The following is a 16,747-nucleotide window of genomic DNA, read 5'->3' as shown; positions in this document are numbered from 1 at the left end:
ATGTATTCGCAATATTGCGATTACACACCTCGTAGCAGTTTCTGAGTTGCTTCAGACTTACTCGGCATCTGCGATCATTTCACTGCTTGTCGTTCCTGGTTTGACGTCACAAACACACCCAGCGTTCGCCCAGACACTCCCCCGTTTCTCCAGCCACTCCTGCGTTTTTTCCGGAAACGGTAGCGTTTTTTCCCACACGCCCATAAAACGGCCTGTTTCCGCCCAGTAACACCCATTTCCTGTCAATCACATTACGATCGCCAGAACGATGAAAATGCCGTGAGTAAAATTCCTAAGTGCATAGCAAATTTACTTGGCGCAGTCGCAGTGCGGACATTGCGCATGCGCATTAAGCGGAAAATCGCTGCGATGCGAAGATTTTTACCGAGCTAACAACTCGGAATGACCCCCATTATACTCTCCTGAAATCCCTCTTCCAAAACAAAATACTACATGCACCATTCCAAAAATTAAAAATTACCATGGTTTTCGAGTTTTAAACATATGAACAGTGGTCATATAACATTTATCATATTTATAAATCAGTCGTTTTTGCATGCACTTTGAATGATATTTCACATTGAGACATAATACTTTTTGCTTTTTTTTATTTCAGATACAAAAAAAATAATGCTCTACATTTTATTACTTACAAAGACTTCTTCAGTTGTAACCCCTTCCTTGAAAAATTCTGGGTGATCACAATTGTTAAGCTACATTTTTTTTAAGGCATAACCAGCTGCAGACTACATAATGATTCTGTATATACCTGCTAGGGGGAACTGAAATTAAGTGCTCCAAATACATCCCCCTAGTTCTCCTCGAACAATTTCGGGATTTGATAGTAAATGTAGTTAAGAGCCTTTTGTTTTCCTGATTAATTTTTCCATAATGTCCCACTGTTCATTGGGTACCTTTATATGAAAGAAGAGTAAAAAATAATAGGGATTATTGCTATGTATGTGTTAGCCAACCGAGAGGTTACATTATGCTTTCATACAATCACCGTTCATTCCAAATAATCACATTAAAGCAAAAAATAAAATATAATACACCTAAAAGAACTCTAACACTGAGGACATAACAATTTGAGAAGAACTAACAATCCAATACAGATGCAACCACGGTGGTAACTTAGTTGTCCAGCAGCGTAATGAACATTTGGCATAGTATAATGAAAGTATAGATAGGGATGCTGCACACTGTCAGTAAGACTTACAGCTCTCTTGTTGCCATTTCCGAACAGAAATACTGGGGATTTTTTTTAGTAGACAATGCCACATTATGAAATCAGCAATTGGGACAAGTAAACGTTGTATGCCATAAATGGTCTGGGACCCTAACAACTTTAAAAAAAAGCATAAATAATTCATATAATGTTTACAATGCCAACATTATGTAAGACACATTACCTTTGTCAAACTATTAAATTCTCCAGCCATTGACACATATTCACCACCATCCATTCTTATAATCTACAATAAATAAAAAGCATATTTAAAAAAAAAAAAAAAAAAGTATAAAAGTTGGTCTGCCAAGGAAAAAATACACATGTTCACTTAAAATAGGTGGATGAGTCCTGCTCTCAGAGGCGATGTGCCCGTGGTGTTGGGAGCTGTTCTTGGCTGAAGATGTCCTGCCTCCTATTTGGGGGTAATGGGTACTCACTATGCTGGAGCACTGCATCTAGAATTTTATGTGCATCAACTTCTACATTTCCCATGTCCAGCAGTGAAATGCGATAGACACGACAATGCGTCACAGTACTTTAATGGCCCTTTACTCCTGTACCTGAAGATAGCAGACATCATCAGGCACAGTTATCAAACAGATCTTTCCAATGGACAAGTGTCACCATTTGAGGCAAAGGGAATAGTCACTGTCACTTTCAGTGCCTTCCGCAGTAAAAATTTAAATTAACCAGCAAAGTGTTTAATCACCTAACTGACAATTTTTCCCTTCAAAACCGTTTATAACACTGTTCTTTTAAAAAATATTTAATATAGTTTAAAAAAGATTTTTTTTTAAATATTGAAATATTATATTATGCACATCTGCAGAATGGATCTCTATGTAAAAAACTGGGGAACAAGGTGGGGCGGGACGGACGCATGTGATCTGACCACGCCAGTTAAGTGGTTAGTGGGACATATCACACTGTTGTTTAATACAGTATTGTAAAACAAACAGGTCTACATTGTTAGATAAAATTTGTAAAAATGTATGTATCAAATAATTTAAACAGATATTTCTCCTGCAGGGTCCACAGGTTATCCACAGGATAAACATTGGGATATGAGGTAGCAACAGCGGATTGGCACGAATAATCAAAGCTTTCGGCCTCCCAGAATGAACCGGGCCAGTCCCTGATATCCCCGCCTCCTGGCTCAGGCAATTCAGTTTTTTGTTTGGTGCAGCATGAGCCGGACCATGGCCAATGGGCTGCTGGTTTTTAGCAGCCATAAGGTTTTTATTATTTTAATTTCATAGTCTTACTATTTTATTTTGAGCGATCTTTCTAAAAAAGCGTCTTATATATATATATTAGAAAGAGTCGCTTCAACAACTCCACCGCAGGGTCGCGTCAACGCTTACCCATGTGTACAATGCTGTTTCGGCGGACGTCTGTGTAGGATGTTCTAGCAAGTCCAGCAGCCGTTACCAGGCTGTGGTCGGAGCACGGGAAGAAGGTAAGGCATCGGTTCTGCTTAGTAAGGTAAGCGCGAGGCACAACTGCGCTGTTTCAGAATGGAGACTACTGAACAGTCGCTGACGCGGCTGTCATCTCGTGTTCACCATAGACTCCAGGGGTAGTATGAGGCCACGATCACTGGGATTGATGTCAGCAGTGGGGAGTAAGACGCTCCCTTGGTCGCCCCTCCCCCCGGTTCATGACCAGTTTCCTCCGAGTTTCCTACCATGAACTGAGTTCCCGCTTCCGTCTGAGACGCTGTGTATCTAAAAGGACCCAGTCGCAGTATAGGCGGCTGTATGACTGGTGTGTTGGTGTTCACTTGGGCGTCTGTGTTTAATGTAGGTTCACGGGGCGAGTGTGTTTACTATTAGCGCCTGGATCCACTCAGCGTTCGCGAACATATTGATCGATCCTGGAAGCGGGGTGAAGTCTCCCTGTATCCCACGCTCCTGAGCCAGGTGATGCAGCACTAAATCTCTATCTACCTTTGAGTACGAATAGTTGGATAAGTGCCTGAGGCATACGAGCCTGTAAACTATTTCTGCTGTTTCTTTCGCGGTGCGACTGAATACATTAAAGTCCTATATGAGGTAATGCAGTAATATGTTTCTCCTACATACTTGAAATTATTATTATCCTTTATTTATATGGCGCCACAAGGGATCCACAGCGCCCAATTACAGAGTACATAAACAAATAATCAAGCAGGAAAACAGCAACTTACAGTTGACGACAATATAGGACAATACAGGGTAAATAAACATAGTTACATCAGCAGATGACACTGGAATAAGTATCAGGTGGCAGAAGACTGCTGGATTTGGTGCAGTTTAATATTATTAAAGTAAGAAACGGATAAGCACATGAGGGAAGAGAGCCCTGCTCGTGAGAGCTTACATTCTAAAGGGGAGGGGTAGACAGACAGGGGTGAGACAGATGGGCTACATAGAGAGCGTGGAACAGAGGTTTAGGATGAGATTTGGCTGGGTTTGGTGAAGAAGTGGGTCTTGAGAGCCCGTTTGAAGTTTTGTAGAGAGGTGGAGAGTCTGAGGGGGAGAGGTAGGGAATTCCAGAGAAGTGGTGCAGCACGTGAAAAATCTTGAAGGTAGGAGTGGGAGGAAGTAATCCGTAGGCAGGAGAGTCTGCGTGCATTAGCAGAGCGAAGAGTGCATTAGCAGAGCGAAGAGGACGGGTGGGAGTGTAAAGGGAGATAAGGTCAGAGATGTAGATGGGAGAGAAGTGGGTGAGGGCTTTGTAAGCAAGTGTGAGAAGCTTGAAATGGATTCTGAAAGGGAAGGGGAGCCAGTGAAGGTCTAGTAAGAGAGGAGAAGTGGACGTAGTGCGTTTGGTGAGGAAGATGAGCCGGGCGGCAGCACTGAGAATAGATTGGAGTGGAGAGAGGTATTTGTCAGGAATGCCAGTTAGGAGATTACAGTAGTCCAGTCAGTAGTGCCATCAATAGATAATGAGATTGTAGGAGGTGAGGTTATGCGAGAGGGAGGGAAGATGATCAGCTCGGTCTTAGACATGTTAAGTTTAAGAAAGCGCTGGGACATCCAGGAAGAGGTAGCAGAGAGACAATTGGAGATACAAGTGAGGAGAGCAGGGGAGAGGTCTGGAGAGGAAAGATAGATTTGAGTGTCATCAGCATAGAGATGATTTTGGAAACCAAAAGAACTAATGAGCTCACCTAGTGAGACGTATATAGAGAGAAGAGAAGAGGACCAAGGACAGAACCTTGGGGTACCCCTACAGTTAGTGGAAGTGAGGGGGAGGTAGAGTCATAAGAGAAGACAGAGAATGAACGGTCAGAAAGGTAGGAGGACAGCCAAGAAAGGGCAGTGTCACGCAGACCAATGGAGTGAAGGATTTGCAGTAGGAGAGGATGGTCCACAGTGTCAAAAGCAGCAGAGAGATCCAGTAGAATAAGTAGAGAGATTTAGCAGCATAGAGCTCATTGCATACTTTTGTAAGGGCAGTTTCAGTGGAGTGGAGAGGACGGAAGCCAGACTGGAATGTGTCAAGCAGTGAGTGTGAGGAAAGAAAGGAAGTAAGGCGGTTGAAGAAATGTATCTGTAGTTGATTATGAGCTCATATTGCTTATTATACTAATGTATAACCCTGTGACTTATTGCTAGTGTGATTGGTGACTTTACTATATTCTGTCAGGTTCTGTATATTCCGATCCTTAATGCGGATGCAAAGCAGGGCAGGATCGGATTGTATGTCACTTTAACAAAATTGACAGTGATTGCAGTCACAAATTGTGTAGCAACACTGTACAGGTGTGTGATTTATCATGTCTAAGAGAGGCAAAGGTGAGGAGGATACACTCTCCACAGCAGCACCAACACACATTTCATGTGTGCAAAGCTGAGTTAACCTCTCAGGATCTGGTTCAAAATGGATTATGTGCAAATTGTTTTAGCTTTCACCAAAACCTCCTGAATAATCTGAGGCAGACACAGGTTCAAGTTGAACCCCCATGGGCTACTTTTGCACAGACATTATCCAGTATAGCTGAGTGGATAATGCCAGCTCCTATACCAGGGATAGGTTACCCTATTAACCCTTACATGCAACATTTTCCCTGTGTTTATCACATCCAGCACAAGAATCTACAGCCTCTCAACAAAAACAGGCTGATAGGCCGGTGGTATGTAAATCGCATAGACCTGAAACAACATCTTCAAAGTCTACACAGGTTTCAGATGAGGACTCATCGCACTCCGGGTCTGCATACAGAGATGAGGATGAAGGCCTCAGCTCAGTGGACATAGCTGAGCTAATAAGTGCTATGAAAGCCATTCTATACTTAGAAGAAGCAGCAGAGCCTTTGTTAAAATCTAAGGCACCTGTGTTTAAACGACCCAAAACAGCTAGGACAGAGTTTCCTGGGTCAGAACAGCTGACGGAAATTATGCAAGAGGCTTGGGTTACACCCAGTAAGAAGTTCAGAGTTCCAAAGAAATGGAATTCCAATTATCCTCTACCAGGTGGGGACTGTTTAAAAAGGGAGGTGGCTCCCAAAGTAGATATGCATGTCATTCGATTAGTGCGAAAATCTACATTACCTCTCCCTTCAACATCAATAAATGATGTCATGGATAGGAAAATAGATGGTTTTCTAAAAAAATAAAAACATTTTCTCCTTGTCTGGAGCAGTTGTAAGAACAGCCAGGCTTCAGCCTGGATGGCAAAAGCAGTGGCATCCTGGGCTGATGCATTGGAGGAGGATCTTTCATTGGCATCTAGAGAGCAAAAATCCCATATTGCACATATTAAACAGGTGGCTATTTTTATGGGTATGGGTACAACTGTCTCGCAAGCTTCAGCTTCAGCAGTAGCAGCTTGCAGAGAAACTTGGCTACGTACATGGAAAGCGGACTCAGAATCTAAGAAGGTTCTAGAGTCTTTGCCTTTTACTGGAGATATTCTTTTTGGTAAAGAATGAAACAGTATTTTGGAATAAGAAGCAGTCTCCAAGAAAGTGAAGTTTCCTTCCACATACACATCCAAGCCTAGATTTCCAGCTTTTCGGCCCTTTCGGACTCAAGGAAAAGCAAAAGGAAAGGGTTATGGCAAACAGTCTCAATCGGACAAGTCTGGTAAGACTAAAAAGCATTGGGCTACCAGAGGACCGGCTTCCAAATCAGAAGATAAGCCATCAGCATGATAGTGCAGGCCTCCCCATGGGGGACCCCAGGGTGGGAGGCCGACTTCTTCACTTTGCACAGATCTGGCAGCAGTCCACCACGGATGCCTGGGTGCAAAAAGCGGTATTTCACAGTTACGCGTTTGCCTTCAAGAAACGCCCTCGTTAAAGGTTTTTTTTTGTACCAGACGGTCTTCAGTGGAAAGGAAGGCCAGGGCTTTGCAAGAGGCAGTTCAGAAGTTGCTTCAGTCAGGAGTGATAATTCCAGTTCCTCCTGTGCAACGAGGACAGTGTTTTTATTCTAACCTGTTTTTGGTTCAGAAGCCAAATGGGTCGTTCCAGCCCATACGCGATCTAAAGGTGCTGAATAAGTACAATATGGGTTCCTCGGTTTCATATGGAGACTTTACATTCCATTATTTTGGCAATGGAGCCGAAGGATTTTATGGTATCCCTAGATATCCAGGATGCTTACCTACATGTTCCTATAGCACTGTCCCATTAGTTCTATCTCAGGTTTCCTATCCTCCAGCAACACTTTCAGTTTCAGGCCCTACCATTTGGACTGACCACAGCTCCCAGAGTGTTCACCAAAATTATGGTGGCTATGGCAGCTTATCTTCATCAGCAGGGAATAAGAATTTTTCCATACCTTATTAATCCTGGCACAGTCTCAGGAATTGCTTCAGTGTCATCTGCAACAGACAATAGCTTGTTTGCAGAGACACGGTTGGCTCATAAATTGTGCAAAGTCATCCCTTCCCTAAGACATTGACTACGTCCAACGATGCATCTCCCGCAGAAAGGTCAAGCCCCTGGAAGGCCGGGACTACAATTTCTTCGTTAAGGTGGAATTTAGACACCACCTTAGGAAGATACCGAGATTTGGTTCTGAGAACCGCTATATCTGGATACAAAAATTGTAAAAGGAGGGTGACATAACAAAGCCCTTAAATCTGACACTTTTCTAGCTGAAGCAATAGCCAGTAAGGAAGAGGACTTTAGCTGTCAACCATTTAAGATCCACTTGTTTTAGTGGTTCAAATGGGGCCACCTGAAGGGCCTTTAGGACTAAACTTACGTCCCAAGGCACTGTAAGAGGAACAAAAGGAGGTTGAATGTGCAGCATTCCCTGGAAAAAAATGCACACATCTTGTAGGTTAGCAATTTTCTTTTGAAACCATTCAGTTAATGCTGACACTTGCACTCTCAAGAAAGCCACCCGTAGACCTTTGTCCTTTCCTGCCTGAAGGAATGCTAAGACTCTGGAAACTCTGAAAGATCTAGGGTCAAATTTTTAGTCACTGCACCAATGAATATAGGCTTGCCATATTTGGTGATAAATGCGAGCTGAGGAAGATTTCCTTGCTCTGAGCTTTGTTTGAATTACCTGTTGTGAGAATCCTCTTGCTTTCAGGATGGAAGTCTCAAGATCCACGCCGTCAAAGACCGTCGACCCAGGTGATTGTGATAGAAAGGACCCTGAGACAGTAGATCTGAACGTTGAGGGAGTAGGAATGGAGCATCCATCGACATCCTCTACAGATTTGTGTACCAATGTCTTTTTTCTGGGCCAAGCCGGAACTATTAGTATCAAGGCGCCCCTTCCTTGTTTTGCCTTTCGCATCACCCTGGGTAACAGGGCGATTGGTGGAAACACATAGGCCAGACGAAAGTCCCATCTCACCGACAGGGCATCCACAAAGATCGCTTTGGGATGCTTTGTTCTTGACCCGTATGCGGGAACTTTGTTGTTCTGACGTGACGCCCTGAGATCTATCTCCGGTAACCCCCATTTGTCTACCAGAATTTAGACGACCTCTGGGTGTAAAGCCCATTAGTTTGCATTAATGGCGTGTCAACTGAGAAAATCCGCTTGCCTGTTTAGGACTCCCGGAAGGAACACGTCGGACAAGGCTGGATGATGAAGTTCTGCCCACCTTAACGTGTGACTTACCTCCTTCATTGCATCCTGGCTGTGAGTTCCTCCCTGATGGCTGAGGTACGCTACTGCCGCTGCATTGTCTGAGCGGATTTGGACTGGTTTCCCCTGAAGGATGTCCTTTGCCTGAATCAGTGCCATATATATGGCCCGAAGTTCCAATACATTTATTGGCAGGCCACTTTCTTCCTTGGTCCACTGCCCCTGAAGCAACGCCTTCCTGACACCGCTCTCCAGCCCTGAAAACTGCCATCCGTTGTCAGAATTTCCCACTCTGATATTCAAAAGGGTCTCCCTTTGTCCAGATGGGATGTCTGTAGCCACCAGGCTAATCACCTACTTACTTCCAGAGGAAGGCCCATAGTCTGCAATTTTATTGTCTGATGAAAACCATTCCATTTGGAAAGTATCAGATGTTGCAGAGGCCTCGAATGAAACTGAGCATACTCCACCATGTCGAATGACGACACCATCAACCCCATCACATGCATTGCGGCTTGAATGGATACCCTTGACTGAATCCTTGACTTAATTTTGGTATTTTGTTCAGGGGTAGAATTACTTTCTAAAGCCGGAATCCAGCACAGCCCCCAAATGAGTCATCCATTGGGACGGAACCACGGACGACTTTGCCCAATTTATGAGCCAACCGTAAACAAGCTATTGTCTGTTGCAGATGACACTGAAGCAATTCCTGAGACTGTGCCAGGATTAATAAGTAGTCGAGGTATGGAAAAATCCTTATCCCCTGCTGACTGAGATAAGATGCCATTACCACCATAGTTTTGGTGAATACTCTGGGAGCTGTGGCCAGTCCAAATGGTAGAGCCTGAAATTGAAAATGATGCTGGAGGATAGCAAACCTGAGATAGAACTGATGGGACAGTGTGATAGGAACATGTAGGTAGGCATCATGGATATCCAAGGAAACCATAAAATCCTTCGGCTCCACGGCCAAAATAATGGAACGTAAAGTCTCCATATGAAACCAAGGCACCCAAATGTACTTGTTCAGCACTTTGAGATCGAGTATGGGCAGGAACGACCCATTTGGCTTCTGGACTAGAAACAGGTTGGAATAAAAACCTTGTCCTCGTTGCACAGGAGGAACTGGAATTATCACTCCTGACTGAGGCAACTTCTGAACTGCCTCTTGCAAAGCCCTGGCCTTCCTTTCCACTGAAGACGGTCTGGTACAAAAAAAAAACTTTGACGAGGGTGTTTCTTGAAGGCAAATGGATAACGGTGAAATACCGCTTCTTGCACCCAGGCATCCGTGGTGGACTGCTGCCAGATCTGTGCAAAATGAAGAAGTCGGTCTCCCATCCTGGGGTCCACCATGTGGAGGCCCGCATCATCAGGCTGATGGCTTATCTTCTGATTTGGAAGCCGGTCCTCTGGCAGCCCAATGCTTTTTAGGGGTGGTATTCATGTGACCGGCGGTCTGCTGACCCATAGAGTGGGAATAGAACCCGTGGCGACCGCAGGTCGCCACCGAGCCCGCAGCGTGGCGAGTGCAGCGAGCCCGCAAGGGGCTTGCTGCACTCGGCCCTCCCCGCTGGGATCCCGGCGTCGGTATGCTGCTGGGATCCCGGCGCCGGTAAGCTGACCGGCGGTCAGACATACTACACCCGCTTTTTAGTCTTACCAGACTTGTCAGATTGAAACTGTTTGCCATAATTGTTTAATTCTTTACCAAAAAGAATATCTCCAGTAAAAGGCAAAGACTCCAGAACCTTTTTGGATTCAGTTTTACATGTACGTAGCCAAACCACTCTGCGAGCTGCTACTGCTGAGGCTTATGCCTGAGAGGCAATTTTACCCATATCCAAAACTGCTTCTTCCATAAAAATAGCCACCTGTTTGATGGGACTTCTGCTCTCTAAATGCCATTGAAAGATCATCGTCCAATGCATCAGCCCAGGTTGCCACTGCTTTTGCCATCCAGGTTGAAGCCATGGCTGGTCTTATGATTGCCCAAGACAAAGAGAAAATGTTTTTTTAGAAAACCATCTATTTTCCTATCGTGACATCATTTAATGATGTTGAAGGCAGAGGTAATGTAGATTTTCGCACCAATCGAATGACATGCGTATCTACTTTGGGAGCCACCTCCCTTTTTAAACAGTCCCCACCTGGAAGAGGATAATAGGAATTCCATTTCTTTGGAATCTTAAACTCTTACTGGGCGTAACCCAGGCCTCTTGAATAATTTCCGTCAACTGATCTGACCCAGGAAACTCAGTCCTAACTGTTTTGGGACGTTTAAACACAGGTGCCTTAGATTTTAACAAAGGCTCTGCAGTCTCCTCTAAGGATAGAATGACTTTCACAGCACTAATTTAGCTCAGGTATGTCCACTGAGCTGAGGCCTTCTGCCTTGAGTCCTCATATGCGACGAGTCCTCATCTGAAACATGTGTAGACTGTGAAGATGTTGTTTCAAGTCTATGTGATTTACTTACCACTGGCCTTTCAGCCTGCTTTTGTTGAGAGGCTGCAGATTCCTGTGCTGGATGTGATAACCCCAGGTGGAATGTTGCATGTAAGGGTTAATAGGGTAACCTATCCCTGGTATAGGAGCTGGAATTATCCACTCAGCTATACTGGATAATGTCTGTGCAAATGAATCCCATGGAGGTTCAACTTGAAGCTGTGCGTGCCTCAGATTATTTAAGAGGCTTTGGTGAAAGCTAAAACAATTTGCACATAATCCATTTTGAACCAGATCTGGGGAGGTTAGCCCAGCTTTGCAAGACAAACATGAAATGAGTGTTGCTGCTGCTGTGGAGAGTATACCCTCGTCACCCTTGCCTCTCTTAGACATGATAAATAAATCACACACCTATACAGTGTTACTACACAATTTGTGACTGCAATCACTGTCAATTTTGTTAAAGTGACATACAATACAATCCCTCCCTGCTTTGCACCAGCATTGAGAACTGGAATACATGGAAGACTGACAGAATTATTAGTAAAGTCAGCAATCACACAAGCAATCAGTCACAGGTTATACATTAGTAGAATAAGCGATATGAGCACATCATCAACTACAGATACAGTACATTTCAAGTATGTAGGAGAAACATATTACTGCATTACCTTTTATAGGAGTTAAAATGTATTCAGTCGCACAGCGAAAGAAACAGCATTAATAGTTTACAGACTCATATGCATCAGGCACTTATCCAACTAGTCGTACTCAAAGGTAGATAGAGACTTTGGGGGTAATTCAGACCTGATCGTAGCAGCAAATTTGTTAGCAGTTGGGCAAAACTATGTTCACTGCAGGGTGGGCAGATATAACATGTGCAGAGAGAGATACATTTGGGTGGGGTGTGTCCAAACTGAAATCTAAATTGCAGTATAGAAATAAAGCAGACAGTACTCTGCACAGAAACAAGATAACCCGCCCAAATCTAAATCTCTCTGCAAATGTTATATCTGCCACACCTGCAGTGCACATGGTTTTGCCCAACTGCTAACAAATTTGCTGCTACGATCAGGTCTGAATTACCCCCTTAGTGCTGTAACACCTGGCTCAGGAGCGTGGGATACAGGGAGACTTCACCCCGCTTTCAGGATCGATCAATAATAAGATTTTACTCACCGGTAAATCTATTTCTCGTAGTCCGTAGTGGATGCTGGGGACTCCGTAAGGACCATGGGGAATAGACGGGCTCCGCAGGAGACTGGGCACTCTATAAGAAAGATTTGGTACTATCTGGTGTGCACTGGCTCCTCCCTCTATGCCCCTCCTCCAGACCTCAGTTAGGATACTGTGCCCGGAAGAGCTGACACAATAAGGAATGATTTTGAATCCCGGGTAAGACTCATACCAGCCCCACCAATCACACCGTATAACTCGTGATACTATACCCAGTTAACAGTATGAAATATAACAGAGCCTCTCAACAGATGGCTCAACAATAACCCTTTAGTTAGGCAATAACTATATACAAGTATTGCAGACAATCCGCACTTGGGATGGGCGCCCAGCATCCACTACGGACTACGAGAAATAGAATTACCGGTGAGTAAAATCTTATTTTCTCTGACGTCCTAGTGGATGCTGGGGACTCCGTAAGGACCATGGGGATTATACCAAAGCTCCCAAACGGGCGGGAGAGTGCGGATGACTCTGCAGCACCGAATGAGAGAACTCAAGGTCCTCCTCAGCCAGGGTATCAAATTTGTAGAATTTAGCAAACGTGTTTGCCCCTGACCAAGTTGCAGCTCGGCAAAGTTGTAAAGCCGAGACCCCTCGGGCAGCCGCCCAAGATGAGCCCACTTTCCTCGTGGAACGGGCTTTCACTGATTTAGGATGCGGCAATCCAGCCGCAGAATGCGCCAGCTGAATTATGCTACAAATCCAGCGAGCAATAGTCTGCTTAGAAGCAGGAGCACCTATCTTGTTGGGTGCATACAGGACAAAAAGCGAGTCAGTCTTCCTGACTCCAGCAGTCCTGGAAACAAAGTTTCAAGGCCCTGACTACATCCAGTAACTTGGAATCCTCCAAGTCCCTAGTAGCCGCAGGCACCACAATAGGTTGGTTCAAGTGAAAAGCAGATACCACCTTAGGGAGAAACTGGGAACGAGTCCTCAATTCTGCCCTATCCATATGGAAAATCAGATAAGGGCTTTTACAAGACAAAGCCGCCAATTCTGACACACGCCTGGCCGAAGCCAAGGCCAATAACATGACCACTTTCCACGTGAGATATTTCAGATCCACAGTTTTAAGTGGTTCAAACCAATGTGATTTTAGGAAACTCAACACCACATTGAGATCCCAAGGTGCCACGGGAGGCACAAAAGGGGGCTGAATATGAAGCACTCCCTTTACAAAAGTCTGAACTTCAGGCAGTGAAGCCAGTTCTTTCTGGAAGAAAATCGACAGGGCCGAAATCTGGACCTTAATGGAACCCAATTTTAGGCCCATAGTCACTCCCGACTGTAGGAAGTGCAGAAACCGACCCAGCTGAAATTCCTCTGTTGGGGCCTTCCTGGCCTCACACCACGCAACATATTTTCGCCAAATACGGTGATAATGGTTCGCGGTTACTTCTTTCCTGGCTTTTATCAGCGTAGGAATGACTTCCTCCGGAATGCCCTTTTCCTTTAGGATCCGGAATTCAACCGCCATGCCGGTAAGTCTTGGAACAGACAGGGCCCCTGCTGTAGCAGATCCTGTCTGAGCAGTAGAGGCCATGGGTCCTCTGATATCATTTCTTGAAGTTCTGGGTACCAAGCCCTTCTTGGGCAATCCGGAACCACGAGTATCGTTCTTACTCCTCGCCTTCTTATTATTCTCAGTACCTTTGGTATGAGAGGCAGAGGAGGGAACACATAAACCGACTGGTACACCCACGGTGTCACTAGAGCGTCCACAGCTATCGCCTGAGGGTCCCTTGACCTGGCGCAATATCTCTTTAGCTTTTTGTTGAGGCGGGACGCCATCATGTCCACCTGTGGCCTTTCCCAACGGTTTACCAACAGTAGGAAGACTTCTGGATGAAGTCCCCACTCTCCCGGGTGTAGGTCGTGTCTGCTGAGGAAGTCTGCTTCCCAGTTGTCCACTCCCGGAATGAACACTGCTGACAGTGCTAAAACGTGATTTTCCGCCTATCGGAGAATCCTTGTGGCTTCTGCCATCGCCATCCTGCTTCTTGTGCCGTCCTGTCGGTTCACATGGGCGACTGCCGTGATGTTGTCTGACTGGATCAGTACCGGCTGGTTTTGAAGCAGGGGTTTTGCCTGACTTAGGGCATTGTAAATGGCCCTCAGTTCCAGAATATTTATGTGTAGGGAAGTCTCCTGACTTGACCATAGTCCTTGGAAGTTTCTTCCCTGTGTGACTGCTCCCCAGCCTCGAAGGCTGGCATCCGTGGTCACCAGGACCCAGTCCTGTATGCCGAAACTGCGGCCCTCTAGAAGATGAGCACTCTGCAGCCACCACAGTAGAGACACCCTGGTCCTTGGAGACAGGGTTATCAGTTGATGCATCTGAAGATGCGATCCCGACCACTTGTCCAAGAGGTCCCACTGGAAGGTCCTCGCATGGAACCTGCCGAATGGAATTGCTTCGTATGAAGCCACCATTTTTCCCAGGACTCGTGTGCAGTGATGCACCGATACCCGTTTCGGTTTTAGGAGGTCTCTGACTAGAGATGACAGCTCCTTGGCTTTCTCCTGCGGGAGAAACACTTTTTTCAGTTCTGTGTCCAAAATCATTCCCAGGAACAGTAAGCGAGTGGAAGGAACCAGTTGTGACTTTGGAATGTTTAGAATCCAGCCATGCTGTTGTAGCACTTCCCGAGATAGTGCTACTCCGACCAGTAACTGCTCCCTGGACCTCGCCTTTATAAGGAGATCGTCCAAGTACGGGATAATTAAAACTCCCTTTTTTCGAAGGAGTATCATCATTTCTGCCATTACTTTGGTAAACACCCTCGGTGCCGTGGACAGTCCAAACGGTAGTGTCTGGAATTGGTAATGGCAATCCTGTACCACAAATCTGAGGTACTCCTGGTGAGGAAGGTAAATGGGGACATGCAGGTAAGCATCATTGATGTCCAGGGATACCATGTAATCCCCCTCGTCCAGGCTTGCAATAACCGCCCTGAGCGATTCCATCTTGAACTTGAATTTTGTTATGTAAGTGTTCAAGGATTTCAAATTTAAAATGGGTCTCACCGAACCGTCTGGTTTCGGTACCACAAACAGTGTGGAATAGTAGCCCCGGCCTTGTTGAAGTAGGGGTACCTTGACTATCACCTGCTGGGAATACAGTTTGTGAATGGCCTCTAGCACAGCCTCCCTGCCCGAGGGAGTCGTCGGTAAGGCCGATTTGAGGAAACGGCGGGGGGGAGGCGCCTCGAATTCCAGCTTGTACCCCTGAGATACTACTTGAAGGATCCACCCGTGAGCGAGCCCACTGATCGCTGAAATTCTTGAGGCGGCCCCCCACCGTACCTGGCTCCGCCTGTGGAGCCCCACCGTCATGCGGCGGATTTGGAAGAAGCGGGGGAGGACTTTTGGTCCTGGGAACCTGCTGTGTGTTGCAGCTTTTTCCCCCTTCCTCTGCCTCTAGACAGAAAGGACCCGCCTTTTCCCCGCCTGTTTTTCTGGGGTCGAAAGGACTGTACTTGGTAATACGGTGCTTTCTTAGGCTGTGAGGGGACATGGGGCAAAAATGCAGACTTCCCAGCTGTTGCTGTGGAAACAAGGTCTGAGAGACCGTCCCCGAATAACTCCTCACCCTTATAAGGCAAAACTTTCATGTGCCTTTTAGAATCTGCATCTCCTGTCCACTGCCGAGTCCATAAGCCTCTCCTAGCAGAAATGGACAATGCACTTATTCTAGATGCCAGCCGGCAGATCTCCCTCTGTGCATCTCTCATGTATAAGACTGAGTCTTTTATATGCTCTATGGTTAGCAATATAGTGTCTCTGTCTAGGGTGTCAATATTTTCCGACAGGGAATCTGACCAAGCAGCAGCAGCACTGCACATCCAGGCTGAAGCAATAGCTGGTCTCAGTATAACACCAGTGTGTGTGTATATAGATTTTAGGATAGCCTCCTGCTTTCTATCAGCAGGTTCCTTTAGGGCGGCCGTATCCGGAGACGGTAGTGCCACCTTTTTAGACAAACGTGTGAGCGCTTTATCCACCCTAGGGGGAGTTTCCCAACGTGACCTATCCTCTGGCGAGAAAGGGAACGCCATTAGTAATTTTTTTGAAATCACCAATTTTTTATCGGGGAAAGCCCACGCTTCTTCACACACATCATTCAATTCCTCAGATGGGGGAAAAACTATTGGTAGTTTTTTCTCCCCAAACATAATACCCTTTTTTGAGGTACCTGGGTTTATATCAGAAAGGTGTAATACCTCTTTCATTGCCTCAATCATGCCACAAATGGCCCTAGTGGACATTAAATTTGACTCATCGTCGTCGACACTTGCATCAGTATCCGTGTCGACATCTGTGTCTGCCATCTGAGGTAGTGGTCGTTTCAGGGCCCCTGACGGCCTTTGAATCGTCTGGGCAGACACGAGCTGAGAAGCCGGCTGTCCCGCATTTGGCATGTCGTCAAATTTTTTATGTAAGGAGTCGACACTTGCACGTAATTCCTTCCATAAGTCCATCCACTCAGGTGTCTGCCCCGCAGGGGGTGACAACACATTTATAGGCATCTGCTCCGCCTCCACATAAGTCTCCTCATCAAACATGTCGACACAGCCGTACCGACACACCGCACACACACAGGGAATGCTCTTAAAGGAGACAGGACCCCACAAAAGCCCTTTGGGAAGACAGAGAGAGAGTATGCCAGCACACACCAGAGCGCTATAATAATGCAGGGACTAACTGAATTATGACCCTTTATAGCTGCTTATTGTATTAAACTGCGCCCAAATTTAGTGCCCCCCTCTCTTTTTTACCCTTT

At 45.7% G+C, this 16,747-nt stretch overlaps 1 protein-coding gene across 1 annotated transcript in view; it reads right to left on the bottom strand.

Annotated features, from left to right (window-relative positions):
• Nucleotides 1-591: 591 nt before the first annotated feature.
• The window catches only part of DECR1 (2,4-dienoyl-CoA reductase 1), a 226,635-nt gene continuing 210,479 nt past the window's right edge, over nt 592-16,747 (bottom strand). The window contains exons 9-10 of the mRNA XM_063924076.1: nt 1,413-1,475; nt 592-914 (exon numbers count right to left, since the gene is read on the bottom strand). Coding sequence (XP_063780146.1) covers nt 855-914; nt 1,413-1,475 — 123 coding nt within the window. The 3' untranslated portion in view covers nt 592-854. The remainder of the gene's footprint in view (nt 915-1,412; nt 1,476-16,747) is intronic.

Source organism: Pseudophryne corroboree, chromosome 5 (assembly GCF_028390025.1).
Source record: "Pseudophryne corroboree isolate aPseCor3 chromosome 5, aPseCor3.hap2, whole genome shotgun sequence".
Taxonomy (NCBI): Eukaryota; Metazoa; Chordata; class Amphibia; order Anura; family Myobatrachidae; genus Pseudophryne; species Pseudophryne corroboree.
Note: the sequence above shows the minus strand (reverse complement) of the source record. Positions and strands in the feature narration are given on the sequence as shown.